The 19,815-nt window shown below is 44.3% G+C and overlaps 1 protein-coding gene across 2 annotated transcripts in view; it reads left to right on the top strand.

Moving 5' to 3' along the window:
- The window catches only part of TMEFF2 (transmembrane protein with EGF like and two follistatin like domains 2), a 1,006,851-nt gene that overhangs the window by 947,438 nt on the left and 39,598 nt on the right, over positions 1-19,815 (top strand). For both annotated transcript variants that reach the window (XR_013218244.1, XM_077275380.1), the window contains exon 9: positions 6,871-7,029. Coding sequence is in view for 1 of the 2 variants with exons in the window: in XM_077275380.1 (XP_077131495.1) it covers positions 6,871-7,029 (159 nt within the window). In the remaining variant the exon portion in view is untranslated. The remainder of the gene's footprint in view (positions 1-6,870; positions 7,030-19,815) is intronic.

Raw genomic sequence — 19,815 nt, 5'->3', positions numbered from 1 at the left:
GATGTCAGAAGAGGGAGGGCTCTGAGCTGCCATGTGATGCTCCAGCCCGCCCACTCCTGACATCACACAGGTCCTCCTGCACAGCACTTGTCCAGCACAGGCAGGTATGCAGCGATCTCCAGGCCCCTGCCACTGCCTCCTCCTCCCCCGGACACACAGATTCTCCCTGGAATCAGTGCTGGGGAAACTGTGTGTTGCTGCTTAAGTGCAGTATTCATTTGCTGCTCCCCGCTCACCGCTCAGCTGATCGGTGGGCGGGGAGCAGCTAATAAATATTCACTGCACTTAATCAGCGGGGCCATGTGGTTTCCACAGCAGCTGATTCCGGGCAGCGGGGACATCCTGAAGTGGGATAACAGTGCGATCCCACTCGCTGCTGCCCCCCTCCCCACATGCTATATCCGTACTATAAGACGCACCCACACTTTCCTCCCAAATTTGGAGGGAAAAAAGTGCGTCTTATAGTCGGAAAAATACGGTAACTCATTACTTCCAGTTTTGTTTCACCCACACATATTGTGGTAGGATTTTGGAGATGGGAATACCCCTTTAAATCAGATCTTTTAATCTTTTTAAGGGTGATATTCTTGTTACTTGTAAGATGTTCATTTCATGTCAGTAATGTACAGCAATTCTAACATGGAATGCAAAAGTAAGTACCGCGACTAATAGATCTAATTAATAGGGTATATAGTTTGTATTGTCAAATCTGGTGACAAATTTGCTGTCATTTTTTTTCAAGGTAACAGGTGGGCTACTGCTGTGTTATGACCCCAATGGCAGAGGGTCTCAAAAATACATACCAAGTCTGCAAACACAAAAAACCAGCTCATAGGGCAGTGGTAACTGGGCTGACCATATATCTAATCCTAGCACCACAAATAGCAGCAGCCGGGGAACGTGCCTACGTTGGTTCTAGACGTCTCGCGCCAGCCGGAGAACTAACTAACCCTAAAAGGGAAAAGATAGACCTTTCTTGCCTCCAGAGAAAATACCCCAAAAGTTGGATACAAGCCCCCAACAAATAATAACGGTGAGGTAAGGAGAAAAGACAAACGTAAGAATGAACTAGAAATTTAGCAAAGAGAGGCCCACTGACTAATAGCAGAATATAGTAAGATGACTTATACGGTCAGCAAAAACCCTATCAAAAGTTCCACGCTGGATATTCAAGAACCCCCGAACCATCTAACGGCCCGGGGGGAGAACACCAGCCCCCTAGAGCTTCCAGCAGAATCAGGAATCACATTTAGTACAAGCTGGACAAAAAATAATAGCAATGCAAATAACCAAAAAACAAGGAAGCAAGACTTAGCTTAATTTTGCAAGATCCAGGACCAGCAGACAGGAGCAAACAGAAAGGAACTGATTACAATGATGCCAGGCACTGGACTGAGAATCCAGGAAGTTTATATAGCAAAACCCCTGGACTAACGGCCCAGGTGGTTGCCAAACTGAGGAAAGACAATCCCAGAGTCATATCACTAGTGACCACAAGACGGAGCCAAAAAAGTCTAATTCACAACAGTACCCCCCCTTTAAGGAGGGGTCACCGAACCCTCACCAAGACCACCAGGGCGATCAGGATGAGCAGCGTGAAAGGCACGAACTAAATCGGCCGCATGCACATCAGAGGCAACCACCCAGGAATTATCCTCCTGACCATAGCCCTTCCACTTGACCAGATACTGAAGCCTCCGCCTGGAGAGACGAGAATCCAAGATCTTCTCCACCACGTACTCCAACTCGCCCTCAACCAACACCGGAGCAGGAGGCTCAACAGAAGGAACCACAGGTACAACGTACCACCGCAACAAAGACCTATGGAACACGTTGTGAATGGCAAACGACACCGGAAGATCCAAGCAAAAGGACACAGGATTAAGGATTTCCAATATCTTGTAAGGACCGATGAAGCGAGGCTTAAATTTAGGAGAGGAGACCTTCATAGGAACAAATCGAGAAGACAGCCATACCAAATCCCCAACAAGAAGTCGGGGACCCACACCGCGGCGGCGGTTGGCAAAACGCTGAGTCTTCTCCTGTGACAACTTCAAGTTGTCCACCACATGATTCCAGATCCGCTGCAACCTATCCACCACGGAATCTACCCCAGGACAGTCAGAAGGCTCCACATGTCCCGAGGAAAAACGAGGATGGAAACCAGAGTTGCAAAAAAAAGGCGAAACCAAAGTAGCGGAACTAGCCCGATTATTAAGGGCAAACTCAGCCAACGGCAAGAAGGTCACCCAATCATCCTGATCTGCAGAAACAAAACACCTCAAATAAGCCTCCAGAGTCTGATTAGTTCGCTCCGTTTGTCCATTAGTTTGAGGATGAAAGGCAGACGAAAAAGACAAATCAATGCCCATCTTAGCACAAAAGGATCGCCAAAACCTGGAAACAAACTGGGATCCTCTGTCAGACACGATATTCTCAGGAATGCCGTGTAAACGAACCACATTCTGAAAGAACAAGGGAACCAGATCGGAAGAGGAAGGCAGTTTAGGCAAAGATACCAAATGGACCATCTTGGAAAAGCGATCACATACCACCCAGATGACAGACATACCTTGAGACACCGGAAGATCTGAAATGAAATCCATGGAAATGTGTGTCCAAGGCCTCTTCGGGACAGGCAAGGGCAAGAGCAAGCCGCTGGCACGAGAACAGCAAGGCTTAGCCCGAGCACAAGTCCCACAGGACTGCACAAATGACCGCACATCCCGTGACAAGGAAGGCCACCAAAAGGACCTAGCCACCAGATCTCTGGTGCCAAAAATTCCCGGATGCCCTGCCAACACCGAGGAATGAACCTCGGAAATGACTCTGCTGGTCCACTTATCAGGAACAAACAGTCTGTCAGGTGGACAAGAGTCAGGTCTACCAGCCTGAAATTTCTGCAACACACGTCGCAAATCCGGAGAAATGGCTGACAAGATTACTCCCTCTTTAAGAATACCAACTGGTTCTGCGACTCCAGGAGAGTCAGGCACAAAGCTCCTTGAAAGAGCATCAGCCTTCACATTCTTTGAACCTGGTAAATACGAGACCACAAAGTCAAAACGGGAGAAAAACAATGACCAACGGGCCTGTCTAGGATTCAGGCGTTTAGCAGACTCGAGATACATCAGATTCTTGTGATCAGTCAAGACCACCACACGATGCTTAGCACCCTCGAGCCAATGACGCCACTCCTCAAATGCCCACTTCATGGCCAGCAACTCCCGATTGCCAACATCATAATTCCGCTCAGCAGGCGAAAACTTCCTAGAGAAGAAAGCACATGGTCTCATTACAGAGCAACCAGGGCCTCTCTGCGACAAAACGGCCCCTGCCCCAATCTCAGAAGCATCCACTTCAACCTGAAAGGGAAGTGAGACATCAGGCTGGCACAAAACAGGCGCTGAAGTAAACTGGCGCTTCAACTCTTGAAAAGCTTCCACGGCTGCAGGAGCCCAGTTAGCAACATCAGAACCTTTCTTGGTCATATCCGTCAAAGGTTTAACAACGCTAGAAAAATTAGCGATAAAACGACGGTAGAAGTTAGCAAAACCCAAGAACTTCTGAAGACTCTTAACTGACGTGGGTTGAGTCCAATCATGAATAGCTCGGACCTTGACTGGGTCCATCTCCACTGCAGAAGGGGAAAAAATAAAACCCAAAAAGGGAACCTTCTGTACTCCAAAGAGACACTTTGAGCCCTTAACAAACAAAGCATTCTCACGCAAAACCTGAAACACCATCCTGACCTGCTCTACATGCGAGTCCCAATCATCAGAAAAAAACAGAATATCATCCAGATAAACAATCATAAATTTATCCAGATACTTCCGGAAAATATCATGCATAAAGGACTGAAACACTGAAGGAGCATTAGAGAGCCCGAAAGGCATCACCAAGTACTCAAAATGACCTTTGGGCGTATTAAATGCAGTTTTCCATTCATCTCCTTGCTTAATGCGCACAAGGTTGTACGCACCACGAAGATCTATCTTGGTGAACCACTTGGCACCTTTAATCCGGGCAAACAAGTCCGACAACAGAGGCAAAGGATACTGAAATTTAACAGTGATTTTATTCAGAAGCCGATAGTCAATACAAGGTCTCAAAGATCCGTCCTTCTTGTCCACAAATAAGAATCCCGCACCAAGAGGGGAAGAGGATGGACGGATATGCCCCTTTTCCAGAGATTCCTTGATATACGAACGCATTGCGGTATGCTCAGGTACAGACAGATTAAATAATCTTCCCTTAGGAAATTTACTACCTGGAATCAAATCTATAGCGCAGTCACAGTCCCTATGAGGATGAAGAGCACTGGAGCCGGACTCGCTGAATACATCCTGGTAATCAGACAAATACTCAGGAACTTCCGAAGGAGTAGAGGAAGCAATAGACACCGGCGGGGAGTCACCATGAATTCCCTGACAGCCCCAACTTGACACAGACATTGCCTTCCAATCCAAGACTGGATTATGGGTCTGTAACCATGGCAGACCCAAAACGACCAAATCATGCATTTTATGCAGAACAAGAAAACGAATCACCTCCCGATGTTCAGGAGTCATGCACATGGTTACCTGTGTCCAAAACTGCGGTTTATTTTCTGCCAATGGCGTAGCATCAATACCTCTAAGAGGGATAGGATTTACCAATGGCTCAAGAACAAATCCACAACGCTTGGCAAACGACAGATCCATAAGACTCAGGGCAGCACCTGAATCCACAAACGCCATAACAGGGTAGGAGGACAATGAGCAAATTAACGTCACAGACAAAATAAATTTAGGTTGCAAATTACCAATGGCGACAGGACTAACAACCCTAGTTAGGCGTTTAGAGCATGCTGATATAACATGTGTAGAATCACCACAGTAAAAACACAACCCATTCTGACGTCTATGATTTTTCCATTCATTTCTAGTCTGAATTCTACCACATTGCATTAAATTAGGTGTTTGTTCAGACAACACCACCAGAGGATTCGCGGCCTTGCGCTCCCGCAAACGCCGGTCAATTTGAATAGCCAGCGCCATGGAATCATTCAGACCTGTAGGAATGGAGAAACCCACCATCACATTCTTAATGGCTTCAGAAAGGCCATTTCTGAAATTTGCGGCCAGAGCACACTCATTCCACTGAGTAAGCACGGACCATTTCCGAAATTTTTGGCAATACACTTCAGCTTCATCCTGCCCCTGAGAAATAGCCAACAAGGCTTTTTCTGCCTGAATTTCAAGATTGGGTTCCTCGTAAAGCAATCCGAGCGCCAGAAAAAACGCATCAACATTTGCCAATGCCGGATCTCCTGGCGCTAGCGAGAAGGCCCAATCCTGAGGGTCGCCCCGTAAGAAGGAGATAACAATTTTTACTTGCTGAGCTGAATCTCCAGATGAACGGGGTCTCAGAGATAGAAACAATTTACAATTATTCCTGAAATTCCTAAACTTAAATCGGTCTCCAGAGAACAGCTCAGGAATAGGTATTTTAGGTTCAGACATTGGACTACTGGTAACAAAATCTTGTATACCCTGCACACGAGCAGCAAGCTGATCCACACTTGTAATCAAAGTCTGGACATTCATGTCTGCAGCAAGCACAAGCCACTCAGAGGTAAAGGGGAAGAAAAAAGAGAGGAAAGAAAAAAAAAAAAAACTCAGACTTTCCTTTCTTGTAATCCCACTTCTGCAATGCATTAAACATTCAACCTTGGCCTGGCATACAGTTATGACCCCAATGGCAGAGGGTCTCAAAAATACATACCAAGTCTGCAAACACAAAAAAACAGCTCATAGGGCAGTGGTAACTGGGCTGACCATATATCTAATCCTAGCACCACAAATAGCAGCAGCCGGGGAATGTGCCTACGTTGGTTCTAGACGTCTCGCGCCAGCCGGAGAACTAACCAACCCTAAAAGGGAAAAGATAGACCTTTCTTGCCTCCAGAGAAAATACCCCAAAAGTTGGATACAAGCCCCCAACAAATAATAACGGTGAGGTAAGGAGAAAAGACAAACGTAAGAATGAACTAGATATTTAGCAAAGAGAGGCCCACTGACTAATAGCAGAATATAGTAAGATGACTTATACGGTCAGCAAAAACCCTATCAAAAGTTCCACACTGGATATTCAAGAACCCCCGAACCGTCTAACGGCCCGGGGGGAGAACACCAGCCCCCTAGAGCTTCCAGCAGAATCAGGAATCACATTTAGTACAAGCTGGACAAAAAATAATAGCAATGCAAATAACCAAAAAACAAGGAAGCAAGACTTAGCTTAATTTTGCAAGATCCAGGACCAGCAGACAGGAGCAAACAGAAAGGAACTGATTACAATGATGCCAGGCACTGGACTGAGAATCCAGGAAGTTTATATAGCAACACCCCTGGACTAACAGCCCAGGTGGTTGCCAAACTGAGGAAAGACAATCCCAGAGTCATATCACTAGTGACCACAAGAGGGAGCCAAAAAAGTCTAATTCACAACACTGCTGCAAAGATTTAAGCTTTGTGCAACTTTTAGGGTGGGCCTGTGCATCTTCACTATATTTTTCTGCACTGCACTATGGAATAAATGTTAACCCCATCTTGTATCCTAGAGCAGCAAGAAAGGAGGTCACCAAAGTTAGTAATAGCTTCTCAACTTCTTTAGACGAACAAGGAAAGTTTGTAATGTGTGTAAAAGATTTTCTTTCTATTTTCTATTGTGTGTTATATTTAGCGCAACTGATGCTCAGAAAAATATTTTATTATTTGTATAGTATATTGTATGTGTATCTTATAAGTATTTCTTTTTTTGTAGCTCAGTAAATGGTGTGAGCATTATGAATTTGATCATATACGCTAATAAAAATGTTTTTCTCTGTAGGTGTGATGCAGGATACAGCGGATCAAAGTGTGAAAAGAAGGACTTTAATGTATTATACGTTGTTCCAGGCCCTGTACGTTTCCAGTATGTCTTAATAGCAGCGGTGATTGGTACAATTCAGATTGCCATCATCTGTGTTGTAGTACTTTGTATAACAAGGTGAGTAAAACTTTGGCTGAAATAATATTTTATCTGACAGAAGATGATCTACACTAAAAATTGAAGAAACACAATACAAACATGAAAAAATGAAAGAAGCCTCTAACTCCTAGTTTTAAATTGCTAGTTTGTTTTAGTAAGTAGAAATAGTACAAATACATGGATCAATGCTGTGAAGTACACCCCAAGCACTTTTCATGGTGCAGTTTAGAATTAGTTGCATTGTTAATATGGCTGAAAAAAGGAAAATGTCTATTATGTTCAACTAAGAAATGGGAACAGACAAAAGTACTACCACAATGCATGAAACAATCCACTCCTAAAGTGACGGAGCCAAATTTTTGAAATCTGACCAGTGTCACTTTATGTGGTAATAACTCAGGAAAGCTTCAACAAATCCCAGTGATTTTGAGACTGTTTTTTCGTGACACATTATAATTTTTGATAATGGTAAATTTAGGTCAATATGTTTTGTGTTTATTTATAAAAAAAATCCAAAATTTGAGAAAAATGTTAAAAAATTAGCAATTTTCAAAATTTGAATGATTATCCCTTTAATCCAGATGGCCATACCACAGCAAACCATTAATAAAGAACATTTCCCACATGTCTGCTTTACATCAGCATCATTTGTAAAATGTTATTTTATTTTGTTAGCATTTTAGGAGGTTTAAAAATGTAGCAGCAATTTTTCATTTTTTCAAGGAAATTTACTAAATTTATTTTTTTAGGGACTTATCCATGTTTGAAGTGACTTTAGGGGTCTCATATATTGGGAAAACCCCAAACGTGATACCATTTTAAAAACAGCACCCCCTGACATATCGAAAACTGCTGTCAGGTAGTTTTTTAACCCTTCAGGTGCTTTACAGAAATTAATGCACAGTGGCATGACAGAAATGAAAATGTGTATTTTTACCACCTAAATGCCTCTAACTTCTGAACAGATTACTACAGCCGTCAGACTCTAAGGCCGCTATTTGATCATGAATTGCCATGGCAAACATCAGGACCACACAATCATGATCTGAGGGCACCAGTTTGGATAAAGAGGAAGCCCCCACACTCTGTTAACCATATATAATGATGTAGTCACTATTGACAGCAGCACCTAAGGGGTTAAACAGATTTGGACGGTGGAAACACTGATCGTGACTGATGCAGAAAGTTGTCAGCTATAGTGTACAACTGACAGATGCTGGATTGTTATCTATATGGGGAGGCTATTCTCTTATATCTCAGGTCAGTTAAAAGACATTTTGGTTGTCATTAAGGGGATATATACAGTCATGGCCAAAAGTATTCACACCCCTGCAATTCTGTCAGATAATACTCAGTTTCTTCCTGAAAATGGTTGCAAACACAAATTCTTTGTTATTATTATCTTCATTTAATTTGTCTTAAATTAAAAAACACAAAAAGAATTGTCCTAAAGCCAAATTGGATATAATTCCACACCAAACATAAAAAAGGGGGTGGACAAAAGTATTAGCACTGTTCGAAAAATCATGTGATGCTTCTCTAATTTGTGTAATTAACAGCACCTGTAACTTACCTGTGGCACCTAACAGGTGTTGGCAATAACTAAATCACACTTGCAGCCAGTTGACATTGATTAAAGTTGACTCAACCTCTGTCCTGTGTCCTTGTGTGTACCACATTGAGCATGGAGAAAAGAAAGAAGACCAAAGAACTGTCTGAGGACTTGAGAAACCAAATTGTGAGGAAGCATGAGCAATCTCAAGGCTACAAGTCCATCTCCAAAGACCTGAATGTTCCTGTGTCTACCGTGCGCAGTGTCATCAAGAAGTTTAAAGCCCATGGCACTGTGGCTAACCTCCCTAGATGTGGACGGAAAAGAAAAATTGACTAGAGATTTCAACGCAAGATTGTGCGGATGTTGGATAAAGAACCTCGACTAACATCCAAACAAGTTCAAGCTGCCCTGCAGTCTGAGGGTACAACAGTGTCAACCCGTACTATCCGTCGGTGTCTGAATGAAAAGGGACTGTATGGTAGGAGACCCAGGAAGACCCCACTTCTTACCCCGAGACATAAAAAAGCCAGGCTGGAGTTTGCCAAAACTTAACTGAAAAAGCCTAAAACGTTTTGGAAGAATGTTCTCTGGTCAGATGAGACAAAAGTAGAGCTTTTTGGGCAAAGGCATCAACATAGAGTTTACAGGAGAAAAAAAGAGGCATTCAAAGAAAAGAACACGGTCCCTACAGTCAAACATGGCGGAGGGTCCCTGATGTTTTGGGGTTGCTTTGCTGCCTCTGGCTCTGGACTGCATGACCGTGTGCATGGCATTATGAAGTCTGAAGACTACCAACATATTTTGCAGCATAATGTAGGGCCCAGTGTGAGAAAGCTGCGTCTCCTTCAGAGGTAATGGGTCTTTCAGCAGGACAATGACCCAAAACAAACTTCAAAAAGCACTAGAAAATGGTTTGAGAGAAAGCACTGGAGACTTCTAAGGTGGCCAGCAATGAGTCCAGACCTGAATCCCATAGAACACCTGTGGAGAGATCTAAAAATGGCAGTTTGGAGAAGGCACCCTTCAAATATCAGGGTCCTGGAGCAGTTTGCCAAAGAAGAATGGTCTAAAATTCCAGCAGAGCATTGTAAGAAACTCATTGAGTGTTACCGGAAGCGGTTGGTCGCAGTTATTTTGGCTAAAGGTTGTGCAACCAAGTATTAGGCTGAGGGTGCCAATACTTTTGTCTGGCCCATTTTTGGAGTTTTGTGTGAAATGATCAATGTTTTGCTTTTTGCTTCATTCTCTTTTGTGTTTTTTCATTTAAGACAAATTAAATGAAGATAATAATACCAAAGAATTTGTGTTTGCAATCATTTTCAGGAAGAAACTGAGTATTATCTGACAGAATTGCTGGGGTGTGAATACTTTTGGCCATGACTGTATGTGTATATATATATATATATACATATATATATATATATATATATATATATATATATATATATATATATATATATATATATATATATATATATATATATATAGGCAAGAAGTCAGTGATATTTGGCTTTTTGGTGAAATTTATGGAAAACTTAAAAAGTTCATGCTACAATGATACTTTATATTTTATTATGAAGGTAGGACATTTTCGTAGAAGCATGCAATGCTGATTTCCTCATCTCAAACAATTTATTGGAACAAAAGCTAAACACAGTGGTGGGTATACACCTCCAAAAAAAGTCAATGTCTCAATAACTTGTCGTGTGGCGTTGAGCATCAATTACAGCTTGACAATGACATCTTGTGCTGTTATTGTTTGCTGAGGCATGGTGTCCTACTCTTCTTGAAGGGTGGCCATCAGGACATTGAGGTTCTGGGGTACAGAGTTATGAGCCTCTACACAGCAACTCAGCTAATCTCATAGTTTTTCTATGGCATTCAGGTCTGGAGAAAGAGCAGGCCACTCCATTTGAGGTATCACAGTCTCCAGCAGCCATTCTCTAATGATGCAACCTTGATGAGCTAGATCATTGTCATCCATGTAGATGAAACTAGACCTGTGTTATTAATGCAGAGGCACAATAACTGGAATAATTATGTTATTCAAATAGTATGGTGTGTCACTGTACTATTCACAAGTTGTAGAGCAGTTTTGTATTGACTAGACACACCTGCCCACACTGCAACACCACCCCGACAGGCTCATCTTTTGGCGACAGTGGCTGATGCATAGCACTCTCCTTGATGTCTCCAACATCGTTGGCGGCCATCATATCTGCTCAGAATGAATTGACTTTCATCAGTGAACAGCAATGAGGCCCACTGGTCCCTTGTCCAGCATAGATGCTTCTTAACCTATGAAAGATGATGATGCCTGTGCCTGGTGGTGTGGTTAGGTACCCTTGCAGGTCATCTAGCATGCAGAGACCATGCTGATATAAATGGTTTCAAATGGTCTGACATGACACTTGGATGCCTCACACCACCCTTAAATGTGCCTGGAATTGTGTTGCATTCATCATTTGATTCTGAAGTGCCTTTTTCACATGAAACAGTCCTTAGTGTGGGATGTGGACAAAGCATGTCCACTTCAATGCCTTTCTGTGACTTTTCCAGTCTTTCTGTATCTCTGTTGCAACCTGCTGATTACACCCTGTAACACTCTAAAGGTACCGTCACACTCAGCAACTTTGCAAAGAGAACGACAACAATCCGTGACGTTGCAGCGTCCTGGATAGCGATCTCGTTGTGTTTGACACGCAGCAGCGATCTTGATCCCGCTGTGCCATCGCTGGTCGGAGCTAGAAGTTCAGAACTTTATTTCGTCGCCAGGTCGGCGTGTATCGTCGTGTTTGACATCAAAACAACAACACTAACAATGGATGTAATGGAACTAACAACCAGCGAGAACGATAAGTGAGTCGCCGTTACGTCACTGGATCGCTCCTGCGTCGTTCTGGAGTTGCTGTGTTTGACGTCTCTACAGCGACCTAAACAGCGACGCTCCAGCGATCTAGTTTAGGTCGGCTCGTTGTCTATATCGCTGCAGCGTCGCTGAGTGTGACGGTACCTTAAGCTCAGTGGCCACTTCCATTTAAGAACATCCTGCTTGAAGTCTTGCAATGGTGAGGTACTGTTGATCAATTGTTAGGTGTTGTCTTGGTCTCATGATGTCAAAATGTGAACAGCATGATGACGATGACTGTTTAAATACTAATTGTAATTGAACCCTGAAATTTATTGAGTGATTCATGGATCAAACACCTGTTGTGAATGTTGACATTAAGCTCCTTGTTAGAGAACAGCAAATTGTGCAAAAAGTACTGAAACATTGAATAGTTGGACATGAGTATTAAAAAGTTTAGGGATGGGTAGATATTTAGTAATTCTGCTTTCTCTTGATCATTAGTGACCAATGTTTCATTACCATTATTTAAAGAAACGTGTTGTGAATTCCGTTCTCGGACTCCCTCCTGTGGTCATGAATGGTACTTTGGTTAGTTCTGTTCTTGGACTCCCTCTGGTGGCTTCGAGCGGAACTGCTGGTCACTGAGGTTGGCTTTATCAGCTGCCCTCGTTTATTGCTATGCTGGTTTCCCTATTTAACTCTACTCAGATCGTTACTTCATGCCAGCTGTCAATGTTTCAGTATTGGTTCAGATCTCTCTTGGACTTCTCTGAGGACCTGTCTACTCCAGCAGAAGCTAAGTCTTTGCTAGTTCATTTGTTGTTACTGCTTCCTGAATATATTTCTTAGTACTGCTAAATTCTAGTCCAGCTTGCTATCATGATATTCCCTTGCTAGCTGGAAGCTCTGGGGGTGCAGAGTGGCACCTCCACACCGTGAGTCGGTGTGGGGAGTCTTTTTGCTTACTCTGCGTGGCTTTTTTGTAGTTTTATGTGCTGACCGCATAGTTCCCTTTTCTTTCCTCTGACTACTGGTCTCCTTTGCTAAAACCTGTTTCATTCCTGTGTTTGTGACCTTCCTCTTAACTCACAGTCAATATATGTGGGGGGCTGCCTTTACCTTTGGGGAATTTCTCTGAGTCAAGGTAAGGCTTCTATTTCTATCTTTAGGGGTAGTTAGCTCTTAGGCTGTGAAGAGGCGTCTAGGGAGAGTTAGGTACGCTCCACGGCTATTTCTAGTGTGTGTGATAGGAGTAGGGTTTGCGGTCAGCAGAGTTCCCACTTCCCCAGAGCTAGTCCCGATTTTGAGTTTACTCATCAGGTCATTCCGGGTGCTCCTAACCACCAGGTCCATAACAGTACAGCTTGCCATCAAAGTGATAATGCATCTCAAAAGAGGGATAAGAGAAGTTCTGAACCCATTTTTTTTTCTTTGCAGTGTGTTTTGTCTCTCTTTTCCCCTTAACCTCTGGGTGGTTCAGGACTCAGGTGTAGAAATGGATATTCAAGGTCTGTCCTCTTGTATGGATCAACTTACTGCAAGGGTACAAAGCATTCAAGATTATGTAGTTCAGAATCCGATGTTAGAGCCAAGAATTCCAATTCCTGATTTGTTTTCTGGGGATAGATCTAAGTTTCTGAATTTCAAAAATAATTGTAAACTGTTTCTTGCTTTGAAACCCCGCTCCTCTGGTGACCCCATTCAGCAAGTAAAAATTATTATTTCTTTGTTGCGTGGCGACCCTCAAGACTGGGCATTCTCCCTTGCGCCAGGAGATCCTGCATTGCTTAATGTAGATATGTTTTTTCTGGCGCTTGGATTGCTTTATGACAAACCGAATTCAGTGGATCAGGCAGAGAAAATCTTGCTAGCTTTGTGTCAGGGTCAGGATGAAGCGGAGGTATATTGTCAGAAGTTTAGAAAATGGTCTGTGCTTACTCAATGGAATGAGTGTGCCCTGGCAGCAATTTTTAGAAAGGGTCTTTCTGAAGCCCTTAAGGATGTCTGCTGGTCTGAATGAATCAATGTCCTTGGCCATTCAAATTGATCGGCGTTTGCGTGAGCGCAAGCTTGTGCACCATTTGGAGGTGTCCTCTGAGCAGAGGCCTGAGCTTTTGCAATGTGATAGAACTTTGACCAGAACTTAACGGCAAGAACACAGACATCAGAATGGGCTGTGTTTTTACTGTGGTGACCCCAATCATGCTATCTCTGATTGTCCTAAGCGCACTAAGCGGTTCGCTAGGTCTGTCACCATTGGTACTGTACAGCCTAAATTTCTTTTGTCTGTTACTCTGATTTGCTCATTGTCATCCTACTCGGTTATGGCATTTGTGGATTCAGGCGCTGCCCTGAATTTGATGGACTTGGAGTTTGCCAGGCGCTGTGGTTTTTTCTTGGAGCCTTTGCAGTATTCTATTCCATTAAGGGGAATTGATACCACGCCATTGGCCAAGAATAAACCTCATTACTGGACTCAGTTGACCATGTGCATGGCTCCTGCACATCAGGAAGATATTCGCTTTTTGGTGTTGCATAATTTGCATGATGTGGTCGTGTTGGGTTTGCCATGGCTACAGGTTCATAATCCAGTATTGGATTAGAAATCAATGTCTGTGTCTAGTTGGGGTTGTCAAGGGGTACATGGCGATGTTCCGTTGGTGTCAATTTCTTCTTCCACTCCTTCTGAAGTCCCTGAGTTTCTGTCGGATTACCAGGATGTATTTGATGAGCCCAAATCCAGTGTCCTACCCCTTCATAGGGATTGTGATTGTGCTATAAATTTGATTCCTGGTAGTAAGTTTCCTAAGGGCCGACTTTTCAATTTATCTGTGCCAGAGCACGCCACTATGCGGAGTTATATAAAGGAGTCCTTGGACAAAGGGCATATTCGCCCGTCTTCATCACCGTTGGGAGCAGGGTTCTTTTTTGTGGCCAAGAAGGATGGTTCTCTGAGACCCTGTATAGATTACCGCCTTCTCAATAAAATCACGGTCAAATTTCAGTACCCTTTGCCTCTGCTGTCTGATTTGTTTGCTCGGATTAAGGGGGCTAGTTGGTTCACCAAGATAGATCTTCGAGGGGCATATAACCTTGTGCGTATTAAACAGGGCGATGAATGGAAAACAGCATTTAATACGCCCGAGGGCCATTTTGAGTACCTGGTAATGCCATTCGGCTTTCAAATGCTCCATCTGTGTTTCAGTCCTTTATGCATGACATCTTCCGAAAGTATCTGGATAGATTCATGATTGTATATTTGGATGATATTTTGGTCTTTTCGGATGATTGGGAGTCTCATGTGAAACAGGTCAGAATGGTATTCCAGGTCCTTCGTGCTTATTCCTTGTTTGTGAAGGGGTCTAAATGTCTCTTCGGAGTTCAGAAGGTTTCCTTTTTGGGCTTCATTTTTTCCCCTTCTACTATCGAGATGGATCCTGTTAAAGTTCAGGCCATTTATGATTGAACTCAACCTACATCTGTGAAGAGCTGTTGTGAATTTACCTTTTGGCTCCCTCTAGTGGCTACTAGTGATTTTACTCTGGGTATGTCATTCATCCCTTGTATGCTCACCTGGGTCGTTAGGTCAGGGGTGTTGCTATATAAGCTCCCTGGACCTTCAGTTCAATGCCTGGCAACATTGATATCAGAGCTAATCTGTAGTGCTCTGGTCTTCTGATCCTGGTTCCTGCTTGATTAAGCTAAGTCTGCTTTCTTGCTTTTTGCTATTTGTTTTTTGTTTGCATTTTTGTCCAGCTTGTATATAATCTGTTTCCTGACCTTGCTGGAAGCTCTAGGGTGGCTGGTGTTCTCCCTCCGGGCCGTTAGACGGTTCGGGGGTTCTTGAATCTCCAGCGTGGATTTTGATAGGGTTTTTGTTGACCATATAAGTTATCTTACTACATTCTGCTATTAGTAAAGTGGGCCTCTCTTTGCTAAAATCTAGTTCATCTCTGTGTTTGTCATTTCCTTATACCTCACCGTTATTATTTGTGGGGGGCTACTATCCTACTTTTGGGGTCTATTCTCTGGAGGCAAGAGAGGTCTTTGTTTTCCTCTTCTAGGGGTAGTTAGTCCTCCGGCTGGCGCGAGACATCTAGCGACCAACGTAGGCATGTTCCCCGGCTACTGCTAGTGTTGGCGTTAGGAGTAGATATATGGTCAACCCAGTTACCACTGCCCTATGAGCTGGATTTTTGTACGTCGCAGACTTACTTGTTTCTCTGAGACCCTCGCCATTGGGGTCATAACAGTTTGCCAGGCCAGAATTAAATGTTAAATGCATTGCAGAAGCGGGATTATAAGAAAGAAAGTTCTGAGTTTTTTTTTTCTCTCTCTCTCATTTTTTTTTCTTTTCCCCTTTACCTCTGAGTGGCTTGTGTTTGCTGCAGACATGAATGTCCAGACCTTGATTACAAGTGTGGACCAGCTTGCTGCTCGTGTGCAGGGCATACAAGATTATGTTATCAGAAGTCCTATGTCAGAACCTAAGATACCGATTCCTGAACCGTTTTCCGGAGACCGATTTAAATTTAGAAATTTCAGGAATAATTGTAAATTGTTTTTGTCCCTGAAACCCTGTTCATCTGGAGACTCCGCTCAGCAAGTAAAGATTGTTATTTCTTTTTTACGGGGCGACCCTCAGGATTGGGCCTTCTCGCTGGCGCCAGGAGATCCGGCATTGGCTGACATTGATGCGTTTTTTCTGGCGCTCGGTTTGCTTTATGAGGAACCCAATCTTGAGATTCAGGCAGAAAAGGCCTTGCTGGCTATGTCTCAGGGCCAGGACGAGGCTGAAGTGTATTGCCAAAAATTTCGGAAATGGTCCGTGCTGACCCAGTGGAACGAGTGTGCATTGGCTGCTAATTTTAGAAATGGCCTTTCTGAAGCCATTAAGAATGTGATGGTGGGTTTTCCCATTCCCACAGGTCTGAATGATTCTATGGCCCTGGCTATTCAATTCGACCGGCGGTTGCGGGAGCGCAAAACCGCTAATTCCCTCATGGTGTTGTTTGAACAGACACCTGATTTAATGCAATGTGATAGAATCCTGACTAGAAATGAGCGGAAAATTCATAGACGCCAGAATGGCTTGTGTTACTACTGTGGTGATTCTACACATGTTATCTCAGCATGCTCTAAACGTCTTACTAAGGTTGTTAGTCCGGTCGCCATTGGTAATTTGCAACCTAAATTTATTCTCTCTGTAACTTTGATTTGCTCACTGTCATCGTATCCTGTCATGGCGTTTGTGGACTCGGGTGCTGCTCTGAGCCTTATGGATCTGTCATTTGCCAAGCGCTGCGGATTTGTTCTTGAGCCATTGGAAAATCCTATCCCTCTTAGGGGTATTGATTCTACGCCATTGGCAAAAAATAAACCGCAGTTTTGGACACAGGTTACCATGTGCATGACTCCCGAACATCGGGAGGTAATACGTTTTCTTGTTCTGCATAAAATGCATGATTTGGTTGTTTTGGGTTTGCCATGGTTACAGACCCATAATCCAGTCTTGGACTGGAAGGCTATGTCAGTGTCAAGTTGGGGCTGCCATGGAATTCATGGAGATTCCCTGCCCTTGTCTATTGCTTCTTCTACGCCTTCGGAAGTTCCGGCGTATTTGTCTGATTATCAGGATGTCTTCAGCGAGTCTAAGTCCAGTGCACTGCCTCCTCATAGGGAATGTGACTGTGCAATAGATTTGATTCCTGGCAGTAAGTTTCCTAAGGGGAGACTGTTTAATCTGTCGGTACCTGAACATACCGCGATGCGTTCATATATCAAGGAGTCTCTTGAGAAGGGGCATATCCGTCCTTCTTCTTCCCCTCTTGGTGCGGGATTCTTTTTTGTGGCCAAAAAGGACGGATCTTTGAGGCCTTGTATTGACTATCGGCTTTTAAATAAGATCACTGTTAAATTTCAGTATCCTTAGCCGCTGTTGTCAGATTTGTTTGCCCGGATTAAAGGTGCCAAGTGGTTCACCAAGATAGACCTTCGTGGTGCGTACAACCTTGTGCGCATTAGGCAGGGCGATGAATGGAAAACCGCATTCAATACGCCCGAAGGTCATTTTGAGTACTTGGTGATGCCATTCGGTCTCTCTAATGCACCTTCAGTTTTTCAGTCCTTCATGCATGACATTTTCCGGAAGTATCTGGATAAATTTTTGATTGTTTATCTGGATGATATTCTGGTTTTTTCTGATGATTGGGACTCGCATGTGGAGCAGGTCAGGATGGTTTTTGAGATTCTGCGTGAAAATTCTTTGTTTGTAAAAGGCTCAAAGTGTATCTTTGGTGTACAGAAGGTTCCCTTTTTGGGGTTCATTTTTTCCCCTTCTGCTGTGGAGATGGATCCAGTCAAGGTCCGAGCTATTCATGATTGGACTCAACCCTCGTCAGTTAAGAGTCTTCAGAAGTTCTTGGGTTTTGCTAACTTCTACCGTCGTTTTATCGCAAATTTCTCTAGCGTTGTTAAACCGCTGACGGATATGACCAAGAAAGGCTCTGATGTAGCTAACTGGGCTCCTGCTGCCGTGGAGGCTTTCCAGGAGTTAAAACGCCGGTTTACTTCGGCGCCTGTTTTGTGCCAGCCTGACATCTCACTTCCTTTTCAGGTTGAGGTGGATGCTTCGGAGATTGGGGCAGGGGCCGTTTTGTCACAGAGAGGCCCTGGTTGCTCTACTATGAGACCTTGTGCCTTTTTCTCTAGGAAGTTTTCGCCGGCAGAGCGAAATTATGATGTGGGCAATCGGGAGTTGTTGGCCATGAAGTGGGCATTTGAGGAGTGGCGTCATTGGCTCGAGGGTGCTAAGCATCGTGTGGTGGTCTTGACTGATCACAAAAATCTGATGTATCTCGAGTCTGCTAAACGCCTGAATCCTAGACAGGCCCGCTGGTCATTGTTTTTCTCCCGTTTTGACTTTGTGGTCTCGTATTTACCAGGGTCTAAGAATGTGAAGGCCGACGCTCTGTCTAGGAGCTTTGTGCCTGATGCTCCTGGAGTCGCTGAACCTGTGGGTATTCTTAAGGAAGGAGTTATCGTGTCTGCTATTTCTCCAGATCTGCGACGTGTGTTGCAGAGATTTCAGGCTGGTAGGCCTGACTCTTGTCCACCTGACAGATTGTTTGTGCCTGCTAGATGGACCAGCAGAGTCATTTCCGAGGTTCATTCCTCGGTGTTGGCAGGGCACCCGGGAATTTTTGGCACCAGAGATCTGGTGGCCAGGTCCTTTTGGTGGCCTTCCTTGTCAAGGGATGTGCGGTCATTTGTACAGTCCTGTGGTACTTGTGCTCGAGCTAAGCCTTGCTGCTCTCGTGCCAGCGGGTTGCTCTTGCCCTTGCCTGTCCCGAAGAGACCTTGGACACACATTTCTAAGGATTTCATTTCTGATCTTCCGGTGTCTCAGGGCATGTCTGTCATCTGGGTGATATGTGATCGTTTCTCCAAGATGGTCCATTTGGTTCCTTTGCCTAAGCTGCCCTCTTCTTCTGATCTGGTTCCTGTGTTCTTCCAGAACGTGGTTCGTTTGCACGGCATTCCTGAGAATATTGTGTCGGACAGAGGATCCCAGTTTGTTTCCAGGTTCTGGCGATCCTTTTGTGGTAAGATGGGCATTGAGTTGTCGTTTTCATCCGCTTTCCATCCCCAGACTAACGGACAAACGGAGCGAACTAATCAGACTCTGGAGGCTTATTTGAGGTGTTTTGTCTCTTCTGATCAGGATGACTGGGTGACCTTCTTGCCGTTGGCTGAATTTGCCCTTAATAATCGGGCTAGTTCCGCCACCTTGGTTTCGCCATTTTTCTGCAACTCTGGTTTCCATCCTCGTTTTTCCTCGGGACATGTGGAGCCTTCTGACTGTACTGGGGTGGATTCCGTGGTGGATAGGTTGCAGCGGATCTGGGGGCATGTGGTGGACAACTTGAAGTTGTCACAGGAGAAGGCTCAGCGTTTTGCCAACCGCCGCCGCGGTGTGGGTCCCCGACTTCGCGTTGGGGATTTGGTATGGCTGCCTTCTCTATTTGTTCCTATGAAGGTCTCCTCTCCCAAATTTAAGCCTCGCTTCATTGGTTCTTACAAGATATTGGAAATCATTAATCCTGTATCCTTTCGCCTGGATCTTCCGGTGTCGTTTGCCATCCACAACGTATTTCATAGGTCCTTGTTGCGGCGGTACGTTGTGCCTGTGGTTCCTTCTGCTGAGCCTCCTGCTCCGGTGTTGGTTGAGGGCGAGTTGGAGTACGTGGTGGAGAAGATCTTAGATTCTCGTCTCTCCAGGCGGAGGCTTCAGTACCTGGTCAAGTGGAAGGGCTATGGTCAGGAGGATAATTCCTGGGTGGTCGCCTCTGATGTGCATGCGGCCGATTTAGTTCATGGCTTTCACGCCGCTCATCCT

The sequence above is a fragment of the Ranitomeya variabilis genome, chromosome 7 (genome assembly GCF_051348905.1).
Source record: "Ranitomeya variabilis isolate aRanVar5 chromosome 7, aRanVar5.hap1, whole genome shotgun sequence".
NCBI lineage: Eukaryota > Metazoa > Chordata > Amphibia > Anura > Dendrobatidae > Ranitomeya > Ranitomeya variabilis.
Note: the sequence above shows the minus strand (reverse complement) of the source record. Positions and strands in the feature narration are given on the sequence as shown.